Source organism: Ammospiza caudacuta, chromosome 5 (assembly GCF_027887145.1).
Source record: "Ammospiza caudacuta isolate bAmmCau1 chromosome 5, bAmmCau1.pri, whole genome shotgun sequence".
In the NCBI taxonomy this organism is placed as follows: domain Eukaryota; kingdom Metazoa; phylum Chordata; class Aves; order Passeriformes; family Passerellidae; genus Ammospiza; species Ammospiza caudacuta.
This window is the reverse complement of record NC_080597.1, coordinates 25,841,944-25,862,968: the sequence shown is the minus strand read 5'-3', so window position 1 is coordinate 25,862,968 and position 21,025 is coordinate 25,841,944. Positions and strand designations below refer to the sequence as shown.

The 21,025-nt window shown below is 44.1% G+C and overlaps 1 protein-coding gene across 1 annotated transcript in view; it reads left to right on the top strand.

Moving 5' to 3' along the window:
• SYN3 (synapsin III) overlaps nucleotides 1–21,025 on the top strand; it is a 185,078-nt gene that overhangs the window by 2,910 nt on the left and 161,143 nt on the right. Inside the window, exon 2 of the mRNA XM_058805619.1 lies at nucleotides 16,474–16,953. Within this exon, the coding sequence (XP_058661602.1) occupies nucleotides 16,637–16,953 (317 nt within the window). The 5' untranslated portion in view covers nucleotides 16,474–16,636. The remainder of the gene's footprint in view (nucleotides 1–16,473; nucleotides 16,954–21,025) is intronic.

The following is a 21,025-nucleotide window of genomic DNA, read 5'->3' as shown; positions in this document are numbered from 1 at the left end:
AAAAACAGTACTATTCTCATTACAAAGACAAAAGAAAAAAGATAAAAAGAAGTGAGTTTGTTTCTTATTGCACAGTGGCTGGTGTGTTGCACTGTGGTGCTCTCATCTCAGAGGGTCGTACTCAGTCTATAGGGGTGTGGGATCAATTTTTAGTTGGTCTGGAAATTCCCCAGAATGTCAAGTTTTGCAGTAAATACTCTAGGATATTTAATTCTTTTGTGATGTTTTTAGGCTAAAAAACCCTTTCCTGTCTCTTTTCTAGCTAAGTAAATAAGTCTAGAATTCCCAGGTGGGCACTACAAAGAGCTGTCCTGGCCCAGACACAATTAATAGCTGATAAAGTTGCAGCAACTTGATCTGTCAATCTGTTGGTAGGTGAAACATCTAACTTGAAATGTCAGACAAACCACCCAGGGCGTTTTCAGAGCTGTTGTAAGAGAATTTTGTGTCACTCTGCCACATGGATCCCTCCCTCTCGCTCACTCCAGTGCTGTTCTTCTCACTTCAGGCCTCTGTGGTTTTGGCTGATTTGCATTCTCAGAGGTGTACAAAGCCCTGGATCATAAGTTTTCAAACAGGCTTGGTAAGACCAAAAGGAAATCTTTCCATTTCTAGATTAGCCTTTTATTTATGGGATGAAATGGTTTCCTTTCCGTTTAAGCAGTGGAGAAGCCATGCTCTCTCTCCATTCTTGATAATTCTTCACTTTTCCCATCCTTTGTGATTTGTCGTGGTATTCGCCTACCTCATCTAGAGATTTGAAAATGTCAAGGAGCTTTTTTAAATGCCAACAAGTAACAGAGATTTGATTAGCAACTGTAGCAGATCCCTTACCAGTCCAGTACTGTAGACTCATATATATTTATAATACAGTTATCAAGGAAAATGAAGTGATTAAGCAGAACTAACGATGTCTGTATTAATGGCTGTCAGGTTCCAGACGTTCATCTCTTGTCTGTTTAATGAGGAATAATTCTACTATGTCTGGGCAGATCAAATGCTAAAGCAAGGGTGCAGTTTGGATCTGCTGCTTAGCAGATTGCACTGGCCACAGGAGACGTGGTCCAGGGCACGTGCCTGTAATTTTAAAAAGTGAGAAAAACTAATAAAAGTGAGAAAAACTAATGACACAGCCTTGGAAAAGTAGGAGAAAGAGTCTGTGGTGGGGCCTTTGGGGAGAATAATGTTTTGTCCTGGTGGCAGCCCTCCACTGCAAAGGGCTGAATTGCCATCAGAGTGACAGGAAGAGGAAGAAAAGATTGTCTGCTTCCCAGGATGGCCTGTGGGGGACTGGCATGGGGGAGAGGGGAAAAAGTGAATTGGATGGCATAGGAAAGACCCTTTTTCTAGGTTTCCTGAAACTGGGAGTATCCCCTTCCTATCACTTTAAAAGAGTAACCACAGTCATTTTTAAAAGCACATTAAATTTTGCTCTGAACTGTCAGACTGGGATATGAACAAGACAGAGAGCTGCTGTGTTGTATCATACTCCAGCCTGAAGAAGACAAGCAGCATTATATTCCTGTGTGTCTGAAAAATAAATCAGAGTCCGTGTTAAAAGAAGGAGGAAGGTAGGACAAAGGTAGGACTGAAGAGTCATATGAAAAGCTGGACAAAGTTACAGAGAGGGGTGTGCATTTTTTTGGAAGAAGGAAATTTTGGTTTCTGCCAAGCTTTATGGGTTTTGGCTGATTTATTTCCCACTCTCAGCATGATCCAGATCAAGCACTCCTTCAGCTGGGGAAAAAAATAAAAGCATTTGCTTCTTTGTTTCTTCTCATACACAGGAGCAAACATACACCTATCAACTCCTTTTGAAAGATGGCAAACAGTGTCTTCAGCCGGGTCTTCATGGTTTGAAATGGTTTTTGGCTGAGCTCCCTTGAGTTTAAAAGGTGTGCTACCTTGAGCCCTATGTTTTAATTTACAATTTAATGTTACATTTAATTGACAAGAAGGAAATAGTATTTTAACTTGCTGATCCTAGCCCTTTAAAATCCCAAAGCCATTTAAGAAAAGAGACTAATTGACCAGTCGTTCATAAAAGCCACAGCTAAAGCCACTCAGATTACTTGGAGTCAAATAAAGAGTTTACTGATTCCCATCCAAGTGAGTGGAGAAAGTCCCACTCCTCTGCAACTCAGAACTTCCAAGCCTGCTGGAAAAAAACAGCCAGAAATGCTTACATCATATCTTTTATGTAGCCAATGCAAAATATTTTTAATTTAGAAGGACTGGTAGGCTTTCACCAGCACTAAATTAAGTTTATAAGTTTATAAACACAAGGATATTTACATAGAGCTATTAGAAAAGCAAAACCAATAGCAGCAGAACAGTCAGCTCCAAGATGATTCAGACCCTTAAAATCTGTCATTTAAAATATAGTAGCACTCCTTTTTTAGATGAAGTGCATTATTTTTAATATAGGGTATTCTGGCCCTATGTGGTTGTTTTCTTTTGTAAAACATAATGAGCATATCTGTCATGCCATCATCTTTCTCCCCCACTTCTAACTGTACTTTGCTGGGCTTAGAGTAGGGCTGAAGAGCCCTGTAGTGCATTGCAGCCCAGGAACATATCAAAGACATTCTTGGCTGCAGAAATACTTATCAGAGCAAGCTGATAAACTCCAGAGGATGATGCTAGAAAATACAAATCCTTCTTGGAGAAGGAAAATCAGGAGTTTTCTCACTGAACTTACCAGCACAGCGCAGTTTTTTATAGCCACTGCTGTAGAGCAGCGAACAATAAAATGGAAAATTGGGTTAAAGAATGACCCCATGGTGCCAGAGGTGATGGCACCATGTGTTTCTGTCCCTGAGTCACCACACACACTTCTGATGCACTGTGCCCATCACTGGCAGCTGCCAGGGGCTGTGGACACAGCGCATGGGCAGGGAACACACTTGGTGCATGGCTCTTCTCTGAAGTGGCCTTGGCAAAACCAAATTATGTGACAAGCCAGGAAGAATTTATTCTTTTTTTAGCCCCAAAGGTTTTTGATTCACTGCTTAAAGATGAGTCTCAGTGCCTGTATTTCCCTGCATGCTCGCTAAAGCATTGCACTTTGGCAGGAGAGGCTGGATGAAGCACTGTGCTCCCTCCAGCAGCTCAAGGCTGCTCTATTTAGCTTGATGCTTCTATCTAAAATAGGCCTGTGTGTATTTAGTTAATCTTTTGGGCAGACTTTCTTACTTCAGCTTCTTGTGAAGTTTCTTTTAGCAGGAGAGAGAGGAGTAGGCGAGGTAGGGGGTTGCTGCTTTATAATAAAACTGAGAGAGGCTTACAGGAATCCACATGAAGGTTACCTTGGTTCACTCTGGGCAACCTTAATAATTCAGCAGAGCCTTTCTAGTCCAGGCTTCCCACGCTGTTCCCCACAGGGCCAGTTTCACATATGAGAGTTTCTTGAGGCCATTCAAGGCACCAGCTACTGAGAAACACAAGGCATAGGGGAGGATGGTGCCTGTCAAGAGCTGGAGCTGCCTATTCCTATTAATGTGCAGGCAGGCTTTTCCAGGGAAGATTCTTTGATGTCTCTGACTCTTGGTCACAGTTCACAGGCCTCTGGCTTTACATGTCATGCTTCTTTCTTGAAGGAAAGTGCCACCTCTTTCTTCTGCTGAGCCCCACGGTCAGACTGTCACCTCATGAGGCGTGACCCTCAGAGCAGGACAGTGCCTTCGGTCACCCAGGGCAAACCCAGACCTTGCAAAGTCACAGCTGACATCTCCTGCAAAAATCATGCCAGCTGTGCAAGACCATCTGCCTTCCACCATCATCGGGATGAGAGAGGGGTCACTTCTAACTTCCAAATTATTTTCATTTCATAGAGAACCCCTTAGAAGCTGATGAGAATTTTGCTTGAGCTAGCAGGGAAAGAATTGACTTTCTGCTTTCTGAGATATTTTCCAATTAAATAAGTAGCATTGCTACAGTTTTTCTCTATGCTCTGTTCTGCTAATAGAAGCAATAGCTGATTACCTCACACAATGTTGTAAGACCAGTATATTTTCTATGAACAGAGTAGGTGGTGAAGAATGAATAGTCTTCAGTTGTCTGAATTCCTAAGTGTATGTTTTCATGCTTAGTGATAGGGCAACAAAGGCGATGGGCAGGTAAGGAAAACTCTGATTTTTAAGGAGATTGAAGGATTTTTAAGGAGATTTTTAAGGATTTTTAAGGAGAGCACAGCACCTGCCTGTTTTGTAGTATGGTCAGGGGTAGAAGCTGATGGGGGAGGTGAAATAAGAATAGAATCATAGAACGTCTTGGTTGAAAGAGACCTTAAAGATCACCTAGTTCCAGCCCTCTACCACCACGGACAGGGACACCTTACACTAGGTGAGGTTGCTCAGGACCCTATTCAATAATCATCTGTAATAAATAACAAACCAGCTGCCATCTCCTGCATCACTTGGCAATATTTTTTATTCAATTTTCAGGGCAACACAAACCAAAAAATCAGCTCAGTTGAAGCTGCTGCGAGGCACTGCCTAGCCCTGTGCTGTCAGCAGCTGCTGCTCAAGATCTAGCTGCCCAGGAGAGAGCTTCTGGTTTACAGCATGAGCATCTGAGCTCTCCTGGGATGCTTAAGCAAGTGTCTTTGCATTGGGGTACCATGTGGTCGTGCAGTCCTTGCTGAAGCTGGGAGAAAACACTGTTTTCTTCACTCAGGCTTTCAGGGAGCTGTGCTTTGCTCTTGCTGCAGGGACTATGGCTTAACTACAGGACTGGTTTGCACCAGCTGGTGAGTATTTACAAACTAGCCTTGGAGTTGTTTTTCCAATCAGAAACTATAAACTCATGATGGGAGGAGATAGGAGAAAGTATACAAGCTGCACTAGTGGGAGGACAAGCTCAATGATCCTAGTCTTCAAATTCATTTGATTTCTACAAGTGCTCTGCAGTGCTTTAGTGGTAATTGAAGAGATCCAAAGCAATTATCCTCTTTCAGAAATGAGATACTAATGATGGAGAGCTGAAGCGTGACAAGAGCAAGTGATTAAGCTGATGATAGTGAAGGACTTCTATATATTTGTTGTCATGCTGTGTACATTATTTTTGCTCACAATATGGCCCCTTCTTGTCCTGGTTTTACATTTGTGTCCCAATATGAAGTGATTTAACCAGGATCACTCATGCATCTCTTAGGAAAACATATGTGGATGTGCAGGGCCTGCCACCAGCATGTGAAGGTGATTCAATACTTTGATGAAGTTCAGTGATTATAACAGATTTTATAATCCCGTCACTGGGACATGTTTGGTTACTGTTTTTGCACTGAGTAGATGAAAAAGGGGATAGAACTCCTTGTGTCTAACCTGGCTTATTTATAAAAGATCATCCATACACTAATTTCTTACACATTATCATCTTCTGGGCATCAACAACAGTTTGTGCAGCAATCAGCTCTGAAACTAGACTCCAGTGACATTAGCAGTGTCATGAAAAATCCTTTTGCCAGGGTCCTTTCTCCTGAGAAGCTGAGAAGCTTCAGCTTCTCCATGTTTTCCTGCTTTGGAATGTGATTTGAAGTATTGTTTACTCAGCATGTGAGATTGTTTTTACTTGATGACCAATGACAGCCACCTGTGTCGAGGCTGTGAGCCGTCATAAGATTTTATTACCATTCCATTTTATTCCTTGCTAGCCTTCTGATGAAATCCTTTCTTCTATTCCTTTAGTATAGTTTTACTATATAATTTTCTTTTAATATATATAATAAAATAATAAATCAGCCTTCTGAAACATGGAGTCAAGATCCTTCCCTCATCCTGGGACCCCTGCAAACACCACTACAATTAGCAGTACTCATTTAAGCTGAGAACTCTGTATATCCTTCCATGTTAGCAAGTAATATGTTTTTCAGGTAGGTTTATTTTTAAAGAGTTGCTGTACTTACGTTGTGTATTATTTAACACCTCTGCAATCTGTATTTATGTCACCACAGAGATCAGTCTCTCTAAAATGTGACCCAATATAACCTTTCAATGATTTATTTGTATAGTTAGTGACTTCCTTAAAGTCCTTTAGAAAAAATAGAGAAAGGACAGGTCTTTTGATCCAGAAAAACTCAAAAACTGGTTTTCTTTTGTGTGTGCATTCTTGAAATAAAGCATAATGTTTTGTATGTTTTAGTGAACTGACTGCTGCACTGCAACCTGCAGGAATATCAGTTCTGCCCTTCAGGTCAAACCTTTGGCAAATGCTGAATATGCAAGTGTAAGCACTGATTTTTGGCTTGTCATCTGAACAGGAGGAGGCCAGGGTGAGTGCCCCTGCAAAGCTGCAGGGAATAAACACTTCCTCAGCCTCTTTGTTTAACATCTGGTCATCCATGCCAGCCATAGAAATTTTGGAGCTATGAAGTTACACTCTGGAGTTTGTGGTTTGGTTTGGTTTGGTTTGGTTTGGTTTGGTTTGGTTTGGTTTGGTTTGGTTGGGTTGGATTTGGTTTGGTTTGGTTTTTTAACCAGTTCTGTGCCTCCATAGTGATGACAAAGTGAGGCATTTGTTAACAGGTGGCCAGAAAATGTCAACCTTTCTGGCCTTAATGATCCTGAGAGCACAGGCACTCTGTCTGGGCAAGAGCTGGAAACAAACCTAGCAGAGCAAGGCAACTCTCCAGCTGTTACTCAGCACTCTGTGGAGTTTGGTTTGGATTCTTCAGGAGACTGCTTCAGTAGACTGCAGTCTACTCTTGGGCATGCCTTTTTATTTTGTAAATCCATATCCAGAGTTAAAGAGGCTTTTGTCTGTAAGCTTCAGTCATGTGGGACAGCACTAGTTAGCTCTGGGAAATGCAGATTGACCCAGAGAGAAATAGGAATACTTTGCAATGATGCTTCTATCATTACCCATATCATTGTACAATTGTACACAAGCACAGTAATTCACACCATGCTTGTGTGTGCACCCAAAAAGAGCTGACATCAGTGCCTGTGGCTTGAGTTCCTCTCACGGTGCCTGTTGGGGCTGTCCAGCTGCAGATGCTGCTCTTTCCCTCTTCCCCTTCCTTCTCTCCTTTCCTTGAGGCAGAACTTCTCAAAGCACAGAAGGAGAACCCAAAATAGCTGTGCAGATTCATCCTTTGTGTTCCTGGTTACAAAATGGTTCTAAGTGCTGCTTTTTTCCAAGCCTTCCAAGAAAGCTTTTTAATTTTTTCCCCCACTCATGGTGGCTATATACTCTCCAGGTCTTAAAAGGTTTGGTGGTTTGTTTCTTAAATAAGGCTGGCCACTCTTGTAACTCTTAAAGCTTTGTAATTCAGCTCTTGATCAGCAGAGGAAGCAGAGCTGCTGAAGCTGCCTGTGCTTGCCTCAGAGGTGCAGCATGAAGGTGTATGAGCTGAGCCTTGCAAGATCTCTGCACTCTGCAAAATAAAGCTTGTCATCTTAAATGGGAAACCAAGGCACTGCATGACCTTTCCCCAAGCTGATAGCAGGAGACTTTGTCATGGTTTGACAATCACATTGTGCTTTATTTCCATCTCTGGGCACAGCCAACTAGCCTGATTTTTCAGAACTTTGTATGGGTCCAGAATCAAATCCAGTTTCCCCACTCGTGTATTATATGTTCTGATGCTTTCTGTCTAAACACAGCACCTGGTGTTTGGAGCCAGTTGTGGAGGGCTCCTACACCATCCAGCATGAGTACAAAGACTGGATAGGCAAGCAGGCAGGAACTGGGAGAGAAGGCAGCCGGATAAAAAAGAGTTAGTGAAATAAGGTAGCAATAAAGTTTATCCCTAGCTTTTTAAAAGTTATTTTCTGATCTTAGCAGTGCATCTCTGATGATGCAACTCTTCATCAACACAGTGTCCCTACAGAGACAACATAAATTCATAAATAGCCTTTAGAACCTGTCCAGATCCCTTATTGTAAGGGACCTAACACCTACCCCCTGACTGTCTGCAGAGGTTTCTGCTGGTACCACAGATATGTTTGGCTTGCATCTCTCCAACCTGCAGCCATGCTAAAGCAGGATCTTATGCACATTTTTTGAGGTTGCAACAGGGCAGCAGGCACTGGCAATGTCACAAAGACTGGGGTGCTCAGTTCAGCTCTGGGATAGGGCAACGTGCCCCTGTTGGGGTGAGAAGTGTGTGGGTACACGGTGGGAGAAAAAGGGACATGTTCCACAAACCCACACATCTTTTCGTGTGTCTCCATGTGATCAAAGATGTAAAAAAGTGAGGGAAAATATCTCCCACAAATCCTCAGCATGGTTCAGGTTGGCTATCACAGAGCTTGAGACAACTCATGCAGTGCTCCAGTTGAAGGTCTACCCATCCTCATTGTCTCTTTGTCAGGAATAGTCCAGCCAATCTCCCACCACTTCTACATCACACGAAAGAATTTACATCAAGCTGTCTTACAGTTGTGTCACAAATCTTGCCCAGAATGCAGTAAAACATTGTCTTTCCCTTCTGTCATCAAAATAAATCAGTAAGGGTGCTCCAGTTCTTGGCTTAGTCTTTGTGTTGCTGCCTGAGATGGGCACATAAGGTTAGAAAGCAAAAGAGCTAAACAAAGGCAAGCTACAGGTTTTATTTCTCCAGATATCTGCTGTTCGCACCATCAGGTGAAGTAAATCTCATGTATATGATAAGGGGTTCCTTGCCATATGGGGAAAATCTGGGAAACTGGAATATGCTGGTGCCTGGAGTGATGCAGGGGGAAGGAATGAGGCAGATGCAAATGGCAGCAAAGCTTAGATGGAATATGTTAGTACTACAGATAGTTTGGAGGACTTAAAATGTTTGAAGGAAGACTTTTTAACCCCCAGAAGCAGAGAACATTTGGGAAAGAAATTGAGTTTTTGTAGCAGCTTAAAATGAATTAGAAGCATAGATGCAAGAATTATGAAGTTGTGTTTGAAGCTTTTTTATTTGGAAATATGCAATAGATTTTTGTCTTATAATCATATCAAAAGTAAGACAATTTGGGCTCCAAACAGAAAATCCTTCTTATCATTACCAGTTAACTAATAATTATGTATTTGATGTATACTATAATCTCTTAATTAATTGTTTCCTCCTGTTTCACAGCCTATAGCACTTTTTTCCCTACAGCATATCTAGTTCACTTTGTGGTAGTGAAATATTTTGTTTACAAGCATTTTGAATAACCAGTCTATTGTGGCAGAACTGAAACAGAGTAGAAAGAAAATGGCCTGGGAATGAGGAAGTGATCACAATCAAGACACGAGCCCCATTAGCACTGGGCAAGATGCTGCAGTTTCCTGAGACCCTGTGAGTTGTCAGTCCCTGAGGCACCTCTTATCTGCATGAGCCCTAATACATATTGGCAGGCCCTACATATTAAATACACCCAGCTCCTTGATTTTATTCAGATCAGCACTCTTCAAAGCAGCACGCCTCTCAGCTGAAGGAAATCCCTGCTCTATAAATGATGTGTCTGGTGCCACTTTCACTCTTATCACCATGAAATCAGGGCTTGCACGGTTGCTGCAGAGAACTTGAAGCATGTCTCAGAGCACACAACATGAACTGCATCAGATCCAAGACTGGGGAGGAAAAAGACAGGACCTTCCAAGCCCTGCTTACTTCCTTCTTACGATTTCATTCACTTAATATGCAGAGCATTTATCTTTACAAGTTCTCTGGTTGTACTGCTGTCTCCTGCTTTCCTTTACCCTCACCATGAGGAGCCACTTTGGCATGTCTGTAGCTATCAGCCTTAATGGAAGCATTAGTGTCACTATTGCTGGGGGTAGGAATGACCACAGCACTCCTGGGAAATAAGAAATGGAGCAAGGATGCAAACTCAACTGACTTTGAGATGGAGATGACTCTGTGGCATTCAAGGATTAGACACACTGCCTGCTCCAGTTGTGCTGGGTCTGGCTTTGCTGATAAGCAATTATTGATGTTGAGCAGACAGGCCACAAAAGGCCTCCATAAGCTCATTGACAAGAGGATATTACCACTGAGACAACACCACAGCCATTAGGTGCCAACAGGATTTCCAAAGTGAAACTAAAATGATGAAATAATATATTGTTTCCAAGAAGTAACACGTCGTAATTTGATCTTGGGGGATATTAAAGCCAGAGAGTATTATCATTATATTCAGATTTATTTTTGCTAGAAAATTTTTCACTATTGTTCATGGCTTTAGTCATCTTCCTTTGTAATCTGCTTGAAAGTCTGATGATCTTACAGAGGCATTTTTTCACTTAGGATTGTTTTTCCCCATCTTTTCCTCACTTGCCATTATGAAATAATAGGCAAAAGAGGAAGCAGACTTGCTCACTTGCTGTGCAAATGAGGGTGTAGCTCTTGGGAAGTGGTCCCATTTGCACTTGGTTTGATATGCACACCCCCACTATCTTCAGGAGATAAGGCAGCCCCCCCTACCATGAAACTGCTGTGTAGAAAGCTCTGGCAGCTTTGCAAAAGGAAAATACAGATAAGATTTGTGAAACCCAGACTTCCAGTTAAATAGCCACCCAAGCAAGCAGAGAGGATTTTTTTTAAGATCTACAGGAATGCAGCAATTAGACAATGGAATCATTGCACCTTTACATGTTTCAGTGGCTTAGTGAAGCATGTTGAACACTGTGAAGTGATTCGCTTCTGACAGAGAGACATCCTGACATCTCTGACAGTCTCTGTGTTTGAGCAGAGAAACAGAATGCACAAGAGACTGGCTTCTTGTGAAAATCCACAGAAGGATGGATGGAACTAGATGGTTCTTAGGATCCCTTCCAGCCCAAGTCATTCTCTGATTCTGGTGAGCTGCTGTCTAACACGTAGCAGGAGACTCAGGCTCCAGATAGGATTATTGTCTTGAGAGCTCTTTCTGCTCCCCTGCCCTGGCATCCCCTCCAGCTGCAGGCTTCTGACTCCTTGCAACCGCCTCCAAAGACACCATATGACTCTGCTGGTGTCAGTGGGGTTTGTGCTGAAGTTTTACATGCTCTGGAAAATTTAAACCAGTGTCTACATTACAGGGAAAGCTCTCTGCAAACTGAAAACCAGCATGGAAACTCTGCTTTCCTCTGTTCTTTGGGCTGGCATACAGTCTTTCCAATTCCTATGCTTTTTGTATGTGCTTCAGGTTTACAAAATGCGGAGTATTTTTGGTGGTGTATCACTTTCTTTTTCTTACCCATGTTGTCGTAATTTCCCGATTTATGGAATTTCAGCTGTTGCTGAAAAATACCAAGAAATGTTTAAACATATGAACCTCTTGAACCGAGGACTGTGGCAAATGAAATAAAAAACTAACAAAAATTCTAATTCATTTCAGAACAATTTGTTTTATTATGCTTTCAGTTCTTCCCAAGAAATGCCACGTTATGCCAAGCTTGGGATGCTGAAACACTGAAACCATTCAGGGTGAAACACTGAAAGCTTGACAATGATAAATAACCTCTTGCTTTCTTCTTTTTGAAATATACTAGAAATGTGGAAAATACAGTTTTAAAAAATATACTGTGTGTGGAAAGGCATCCAGCTGGATTTTGAGTTTCCTAACACGGCTGTCCCTCCACAGAGGTTGACTACCACATGATGTCAGTATGCCTGAAGGCAGAAAGGGATCCATGGGAATGTATTAAGACTTGAATATGTGCTGAAGGCAGTCTGCAAAATGGATGTGAGGGGGTGAAAGTCAATGGTTGTTGCCAGGTGAGGAGCTTCCCCTCACCTTTCCTCCCACCGTGGGGCAGAAGGAAGAGTGCAGTCTCTAACAGTGAGGTGGGGGATAATCCCTCTGCAGTGTTTTTCCATCCTGCTGCCCCCAGCATTGCTCTGTCAAGAGCAGTAATCAGATGCAGGTTGGTGTGGTTGTGTCAGTTCATTACCTGACAGCATGAGATAACAAGCTCAGGGGAAATCTAAGCGTGGGTAGCAGCAATCAGCCAGCTGAGCTGGGTTCCCTCCAGACACTGCTGCACATCAGAAAATAACCCAACAAGAGGTTTAAGTGAACATTCTGTTCTTGTTTTCTAACACATGTCAACAGGTTTTCTGAGATAACTTGCATCTCCATGGAGTATATCCTTGAGAGAAAGCAGGTAGGTGCTTGGCTGCTGTCAGTGTGCTGAGTGAGTAGATTGCATATCCTCCCTTGCTCTTCCAAAAATATCAGCCAGGAAGTTTAACTGTGTGCTAGTAAGGGGCTGACAGTGCCAACCCCTTGGCTCTTGTTTTCAAGGTCAGCTCCACTTGACCTTCTTCTTGCCTCATTTGGTTGCTCACATTGTTCCCTTTTGGTTCCCTGAAGGTGCTCACATTGTTGGGATTTCTGCGTGCTCCTGCATTGTCTGCTGGTTAAGCCTATTCCTGCTTGCTTCCTCCCTTTCTGCTACTGCTTCTCCTCCTCCTGCTCCTCTCCCTGTCTCTCTTGCCTGCTCTCTTTCCTCAGGACTCACTCATTCTCCTGTGCCTCAGCTATTATTTCCCCACCCTGAAGTATAGAGCAGATCCCAGCCTGCAGCTCCATGGCCCAGATGCTGTTTTCCCAGCTAGCTTTCAGTTTCACTCAGCAGCAGATGACTCCTGCTTGGTGAGAAGCAGCTGCTTGTCTTGCAACTTGAGGAACTCCACAGGAGCTGTTGCTTGGTCTGGAAGCAGCCCATGGGCTGTATTTGCAGATGTGCAGGGAGCTCCCTTCCTGCAGGCAAGTTTGTGCCTGGCACAGCATTAAGTAGGTGATGTGTCTCCCTGTGAGCCATACGGAGACTAGTGTACACAGGGAACGTATGACTTGATGGTGTAGAGCCAGCAGCTCTCCTGCCTGTGGCTCTGGAGTGACAAAAAACACTCCGCAGATCTGTCTTGCTTCTGATGGAGGTGTAGGCTCCTGCATTTGTGAAAACTGCAGCCCTGCTCACTTGCCAGGGTAAGATCTGTGTGTGCACTGGGTGGATGTTGTGCTGCATAAGAGCTACAGAGCCAGATTTGGCCTGACAGGCTGAGCCCTCAGCAAGTCCACAGAGAGTTTCAAGCCGTAGGAAAATGAGGCCCTAACCTACGCAGCCTGTGCCTGTATGAAAACACCTACTTCTGAAAGTTAAATAACAGTAAGTGTGAGTGATGCAAAGGCAGACAATGAGGTTTTCCAGCAATGAAAGCAGTGTAAACTGCTGGCAGAAAAGCTCCTGGCAGTTTGCACTGCTCCCATTGCAGAGAAGATCTCTGTGGCTATTGTCAAATCGATACAGTGAAGCCTAAAACAAAAAAAACCAAAACCAAAACAAACAAAAAAAAAAAACCAACAAACTTTTTCAATTGCATTAGCCAGATCATTAGAAAAATGTATGTAATGAGAGGAGGACCATCACTCTGAGGTGCCCAAAGCTGAGGAACCCCAGAGTGGAGCCAGGCATTGCTCTCTGCTGCAGTGTCATCCATTGATTTTAACCTCTGTGTGCTTTGCCAGAGGGAGATTTCCCGGTGACATCAGAGCTTAGGTTTCCTCTCCTTCCTCCCCAAGCCAACGGCATGCAGCCCAGTCTTAGCAGAGAGTGGAGGCTGTGCCAACCAGCACAGGGAAAGGCCAGACTAAGTGCAATGTCCCAAACTCTCTAGACAAGAGTATTTTGCCAGCTCCCAGCATTTCCTGGGCAACAACTCCCACTTCGAAACCCCTGGTGGAAAAAAATGACAGGTGACTGCAAACATTCCTGTTTAAAAGGGGCCAGGAGCAGAGTGGTCGTGGCCTTTCACTAAGTATGATAAATTGTTCAGTGCAAGCACTGAGCACAGTTTGGGAAGTCACGTTGAAGAGGGAAAACTGTGTGCCTTCCATGCACCTCATGGAATACTCTGGCCCTACCCAGCCTTGGGACACCCTAGGTCATGAGCCTCCTTGCTGTTCTTCCCTCACTGCAGGGCCCAGCAGAGACATTTGCCCATTCATTTACTTGCTGACGCTTTGCAAGTTATCCATGTTCATTTGGAGAGTGCAAATCTCTCAGGGGAGGAAGCAGCTATGCAAACATCTGGCAGAGAGGAAGAAGCACTTTGACAAAAATGAAAGTCTTTATGGACCCAGTCCCAAGGATGCTGGCTTGTGACAAGAGCCTTGCCCAGCCTGTATGGCTGGGGGCAGGTTCCCTCCGGTGGCTGAGAGCTGCCACAGCAGGAACCAGCAGCTCTGTGATGTGCAAGTCGTTCAAAGAGCAGGGATCTTGTGCTGCAAGTGCTTCTTCCAAGGCCAGTATCAAATTTATGCCCCATGTCTTGCCAGTTAACACCAAGGCCCTAGAAGAGAGCATGCCTGATAGCTGTACACAGCAATGGGGTACTCATTTGGAGCCCTTCTGACAGTGGGCAGATCTCTGGGATACTCCTCTTTAACCAGGACTGCACCTACTCCTGAATGAATTGTCACTCAGGGGAGGGGATATTTCTTATTTGTGTTACACAAGGAGAAGACACAGGTTCCTGATTAGAGGACATCACAGCACATTTTTACCCAGTCTGTGGCATATAAATCCCCGAAAGCCTTTGTAGGCTGTTCCACCCCCATCATCCTGGACAGTGGCTCAGTGCTGGCGCTCACCATTCCTGCAGCAGGACAAGTATTGTGTGGGTGTATATAAGGGGTGAGTAGCCAGCTCACAATTCGTGGGTACTCTCCACTACCTGCTTTTTGGAGCAATTGCTGCAGGCAGTGCTACTGAAGTGCTCCCTGGTGTGTGTCTGCTGATGTTGAGGAGTCACCGGGAGGCGGGAAGTCAGCACAATACCCCGAGATACATTATCGACTGTGAATGTGGCAGGAAGTCATTAAAGATTTCCTGAGCCATTCCCTGGGAAAAGACTACCTCCAGGCTCCAGCAAAGTCAGAGGACTTGCACTGCCAGGGCTTAGAAATCAAAAGAAAAATTATTCCAATCAGTCAGGGTCAGCAGCTTCAGTAGGGAGCCCTCTGCTCTGGATGGATCCTGTGCCCACAGATTCAGGGTGGTGATGGACAGTGAGATTTGGGGATGTGCCAAGGGGCTTTTTGTAGCTTGCTTACTTGCAGGTAGGCTCATCTGAGCCTCTCTAAGGGTTTGGGGGCTATGACCAATGTGAACAAGGACAGATCTGACTCTTTTGTCTGCAAAGCTTTGTAAATCTGTGTAGGTGAAAATGAATGAGAGCTTATTTTTAGAAAGCTGTTTGGTTCTCCATGAGCTTTCACCCACAGCTCCAGGAGAGACATTCTCAATTTGTCTTCTTGGACAACTGGGGAAAGACAATTTTCTGCCCTCAGGAGGCAATCAGAATTTGGGACAGGAGGGTGAGCAGTAAGGGACACCAAACCAGGTGAAGGCAAGGAGCTCCACTATTTGCAGGGGGTCATTCAAAGAGACTTGAAGGGAGTTAGGCATAACTTAAACAATGATACCATGGATGCATGAGACTCACCTCACTTGATGTATGGGATAATACCCATTTTTGTTGCTGCAAATATGTATGTCTCAAAGAATGTATGTGTTTTACCAGTAATAATTTTTTGTTGTTTTTCCCCTAAATCTCACCAACCAAGACTCAAAGGCTGTCTTAGCAGATAAAATTTTCTCAGGAAATTACTGTGGAAGTCTGTCTTCTGGGGTGTGCCTAGAGGTGAATTATTTTTTAAATTGTGAGATTATTTAATTGCTGAAACACTTAGTACTCTGAATAAAAACAAAGTCATCATACCATGGTCAAGGGAGAAGAGTAAAGTACCTATATTTCACCGTGTTAGTTTTCTCATTTGAAGAGATGAGCAGAATAAATTCCCATTAAAACAAAACAAACCAAACAAACCAAAAACACCAATGAGAGAGGAAAAAAACTGTATGAAGATTAGACAGCCAAATTTCTAGTTTTGAGTAACTGCAAAATTCCTACAAGTGAATGTCTAAAATCAGATGGCCTGCTAGTATCTACCAAACAACCACGAGCAAGGACCTGGCTCAGAGTCTGAGTGCAGGGATGAGGGGGTGCAGAAAAGTGTAATTTTTGTCACTGAACTTGATCAAAATGTGTATGGGAATTATTCTGCTATTTTTTATTTAAATCCTATTTGAATTTTGGACATTTTTTCTTTACATTCAAAACTTTGCTCACAAGCCTACCAAAGATGATACAACTTTATATCCATTTGGATTATTTGCTTGTGATTCTGTAATTTTCAACACACAAGATACTAGAAATAAGGTGCTTCTCATTTTAAAATTAACATTTATCAGAGTAATTTTTTCTTTGTCCACAGTGATCGAATTGTTAGTCCCTAAGCTAATGCAGGCTAGTCTCTACAGATCAGAAAATGTTTGGGGATGACAATGGTGACACATATTTTGTCCTAATTGTTTGACTGTAGCAGTGTGGAATACTACATAGCAACCAGCAGTCCCTTCTTCCATTGATTAAGGTACCTGTCTAAGACACCCAAAGGAGGTTACTTAACTCAGTCTCACAGTATGTACCTCACATATATGTCTTTTATTCTCTTCCCGCAGGAGAGAAGGAAAATATAGCTGACAAAATTAGTCATAGATCCCCAGCACAGTTTCAAGGGGTAAAGCCTGCCTGCCTGGACTTTAAAGAAGCACCCACACGGCCACAGAGGCATCCTCCAGGACTGGTAACAGCACCGTTCAGTTTCCCCACAGCACTGCAAAGATGAATTTCCTCCGGCGGCGTCTCTCAGACAGCAGCTTCGTGGCAAACCTGCCCAACGGGTACATGATGGACTTGCAGCGCCCCGACAGCTCCACGAGCTCCCCGGTGTCTCCTGCCACGGAGAGAAAGCACCTGCAGCCGCCCCAGCCCTCGCACTCCTCCTCCACGGGCAGCAGCATCTTCAGCTCCATCTCCAGCGCCATGAAGCAAACCACGCAGGCGGCTGCGGGCCTGATGGAGCACTCGGCCGGGCCCGCGGCCCCCGCGGCACAGAAACCCAAGGTCCTCCTGGTGATCGATGACGCGCACACGGACTGGTGAGTCACCCTGATCCCCCACTAGTTCAGCTCCTGGGAGCTGGAGGGAATCATGGAATCTCATAAATCCATGAGAATTCTCAGGGAATCACAGATAATCTGCAGGGGGTGCACAGATGCTTTCACATTTGGGTAACCAGCTCTGGCCCCCAGTTGGAGTCTGTCAGACAACTTGTGTGAATGGCAGAGTGGGATTTTTCGTAACTTTCTTGGTAAAAAATGTTCATTTGGTATTCACTGATCAACTTCTTCATGGCCTTAATATATGAACACACATAGGGCATTCATGGCTCAGCAGGTTTAGCTAAGATATCATAGCTAGCAATGATCCAATGAGGTCAGAGCTGAAGGTTTGTTAATGATGTCATTCGGGACCTTAATCCACTGTGCTGACTCTAAAAAGTGACTTAATCTCTTCAGCTCTCCATCTCTCTTGAGCTTTCCTCTGTATGCAAATTTATACATGAATTATGAATAGATAACCAAACTTTGTACTACCTGTCAAGGGCCCTTCACATGCTAAGCATAGCAACATGCACTGGCAAAAGGATCTCAGGCTCAGCTAAGCCTCAAATTTGTCTAGTTCATGCAGGTCTCTTTACAAACAAAAGTTTGGAAGTTTGTTTCCTATGATGTTGGGTAGCACAGTAAACTTTCCAAAGTGTTCCCATTTGAAGTCTTCTGAAATGTTACAGAAATTACTTACTGCCTTTTGTATGCTCTTTTTCAAATTTAGCTGGTTCAGAAAGCTTTAGGCAACTTGTCTGAGAGTCTTATCTGGGGGAAATATCCAGAGAATGTGTTGAAAAGATGCTGTTGTTTCATCTGCCAGCTTGTCACAAAACAAAAGAAGGAAAGAGTAGCTCAGATAAGAGGGCAGTATTGAAGACTTCAAAATGAAGGAAGTTGGGTTATTGGGTTGGCTCTTGATCAAGAGAGATTATTTTATTTTTCTGTTCATCCCACACCACTCTTCAGTACAGTTCTCACATTTGTTCTTCTCTTTTTAGCTAGAAGAATAGGGACAAGGTGAAACCTACCTTTCAGGTGTATCTTCACAAACCAAAAGCTTAGCTCTTACCTAAAAAGAGACCATGACTGAGTACAACGAGGCTAAGCATCTTCAGCCAACTTGAAGTAAGACAGGGAAAACAACAGGATTTTTCTCAAAGGAGGAACAACTTCTTCAGTGAGTGGGAAAGTCCCTGATAAGGTTGTTCCCATGAATGTTTCCCTGGCCTAGTGTCTTTCATCACAGCAGCAGCCCCTCAACGCCAGCTCCGTCAGTCAGCAACATCAGTCTGGCTCAACCAGACCTGATCTCTCTTTCCTGGGTGCACCACGAGTCTCTGCAGGCTGATGCTCACTGACCTCTGTCTCTGCGAAGTGTTTTTGCAGTTCCTTGGAGATGCTGCCAGGTGGCAGTCCCTTAACACAGCATCCACCGTCTGGGAATGGGCGTGCCTGTGATGCTCCAGCATCTGGGACTAAGCCAGCACTGTGCAGTCCAAACATTGTAATCAGAGAGGAAAGCCCTAGCTCAAAGGCCATTCTAGTTTTTCCTTGAGATTAATGGTGCTGGGGTAGTCAGGGCAGGGCAAAAGACAAGGAGGGTTGGACCCTGCTGCAGGGTTCTCATGTTTTAAAATACACACACTTCATTTGAATCCCTGCCTTTATATCTCCCAGCTGCTGTTCCAGCTTTGCAGTCTGTGAGCTGAGCTTGCTGAGGGAGCAGCAGCTGGGATATATAAAAAGGAAGTATACCTTCCTTTAAGCAAGGCTACCCATGCTGTCCTCACTCCTTCACTCCTCTAAGCACTCCTCACATCCTGCTGTCTTGGCTGTCCCTCTGCTGTCTATAACTTAGACATTTCTAGGAATGATGGGATATCCCTTTCACTTATCCCAGCTCTCTGACTCAACCCACAAGTCTGCAGGTATCAAATGCTGCTTGCAAAGGCTCCCTGCCTTTGCTTTCTCTAAGGCTGTGAGAACACTAAACAAAATTAGTGTATGAATTCATGATCATACCCTGATGTATGTATGACATGAAAAACAAGGAAAGAACATTACTAACCCTTGCCTGCCATGGCTCTTTGTAGCATGGACAGAAATACCTGCCTAGAAACTTCCCCAGTTTAAAGTCTGGTCCTTTCTGAGAGAGCACAGCAATGCAACCATTCCAGTGGACTACGAGTGCTTCCTCCTGGTTGATTTTGTGTCTTCAGGAAACTCAGTGAGCCCCTGAGAGCAGCACTGAAGAGCAGTGACTCCATGGCTCCGTGGATGTTTATTTTTGGTAAGGTACTTCTGAGCAACCCCAGTCACCTTCGTGGTCTCAGCCAGGGTGTTATGTGAGTTCAGGCTGAGCAGTCTCAGGAAGCTGTGTTTGCCTTGTGAGAGCCCAGCTGACAAAGCTGATTATCCAGGGATTCTGACTATCCCCTCTGCATCATGTACAGAAACAGTTCCAGACTTTGGAAGGTGAACAACAGCACATTGTTACTTCTGTGCTGGTGATTCTGGGTTTGGAAAGAGCATCATGTTTGTAAAGCATTTCCCCTCTGCCTGCTCTGCTCTTTCTACTTGTAAAACCTTAGTATTTGGTTTTCAAGAAACTCTTTCCTTCTCCTTTTGAAACAGCTAACTAAAAAAATCCCCAAGAAATAACTACTGATGTGCTGCCCTTATTACAAGGATGAGGGGGCTTCACATTGCCTCCTCCCTCAGAGCAAGTTACACAGGGTTTACAAACAAGGACCAGCTTGTTCACAGACAGGAAGGGTGAGAGACAGTGGAATCTGCCATTTGATTTCTCTTCTCTAAATGAAAACACTTTCTCACAATCGGAGACTGTAGCAATATTGCCAAGCCAGACATTAATTTATCATCACTGTTTGTATTACAGAAAAGGGCTGCAGTTGTGGGTTGGGATGAGGTGTTGCACAATTGCTTGACGAAATGCTTTAACAACCCAAATAGGCAAGTGCATGTTGAATGCACTTTAAAGAGACAAATGACAATCCTTTCTATTTTTGAGGAGCTACTATGTCTCTGATGGCACAGTGTAGCACTCAATTTCTCTCAGATGTCTGAAGGAAAGGAAGAGCATCCATGGAAACCCATGGCCTGTCTTCCACCATAAAATCCTTGCCGTTCTTGACATGCAATATGCTCTGGTTTATTCCAGAGGCAAAGTACTATAAAAACAACGTGAGTCCCACAAAATATGATCAGCTGCTTTCTGCATTAGCAGCAGTAAAAGAAAGGTACATTCTACTAAGAACAAGGGTACTCACCCAGCTTTCTGTTAAAGTGGCAACATTTTGACAAATTTTCCATTCTCCTGGAAGGCGCAGCTCTAGACATTGCAAGGAAGCACACAGTGAATTGCCATGTGTGGGATGGGCACGAGAGGAAATCCCTGCCTCTAGAGCTCCTTGTGCTCCTGGCTTTGACAGGCAGCCCCCAGAGGCACGCACAGCAGTGAGTGTACCTGTGCATCAGCGCACCAGGGAAGAGCTCGGCTTCTCTGCTCTCATTATTGGCACATTTCTCAGCTGGGGAGCCTCCACCTGGAGAATGAGGCTCCTTCTGGTGGGCTTGGAGTATCTGTGCCTTGGGAGACTTCCAAAGACACATCCACAGCTCACATACAGCAGCTGCCAGAGAAAATGGAGCTCAGACATGAATACACATGCTTGTGTTAAACACACAGCAAAAGGGAGCAGCCCATGAGGAGGGGAGACAGCAGAACTCCAGGTGCTGGCACATGGGCCAGCTCCAGCAGCCTGACCCCAGCCAGCAGGGAAGCATCCCACCTCTGGCAACCTCCTTGCCCACCATGCTATTAAACAAAATTATGCTTTAGCTGGATTGAATTTCTCAGCAGATCAAACAGGATTTTGCACTGTAAATTATTAACCCCCATCCTCTGTGAAAGTGCTCAGCTTTCCAGCCTAATGCCTCATGTTTAAACAGCTTATGGGGGAAGTGATCAAGCACAGCTAAGGCTCCTATTAGCCACACATGCTAAAAGCATTGCTTTCTGGACCAGACAGCATAACAA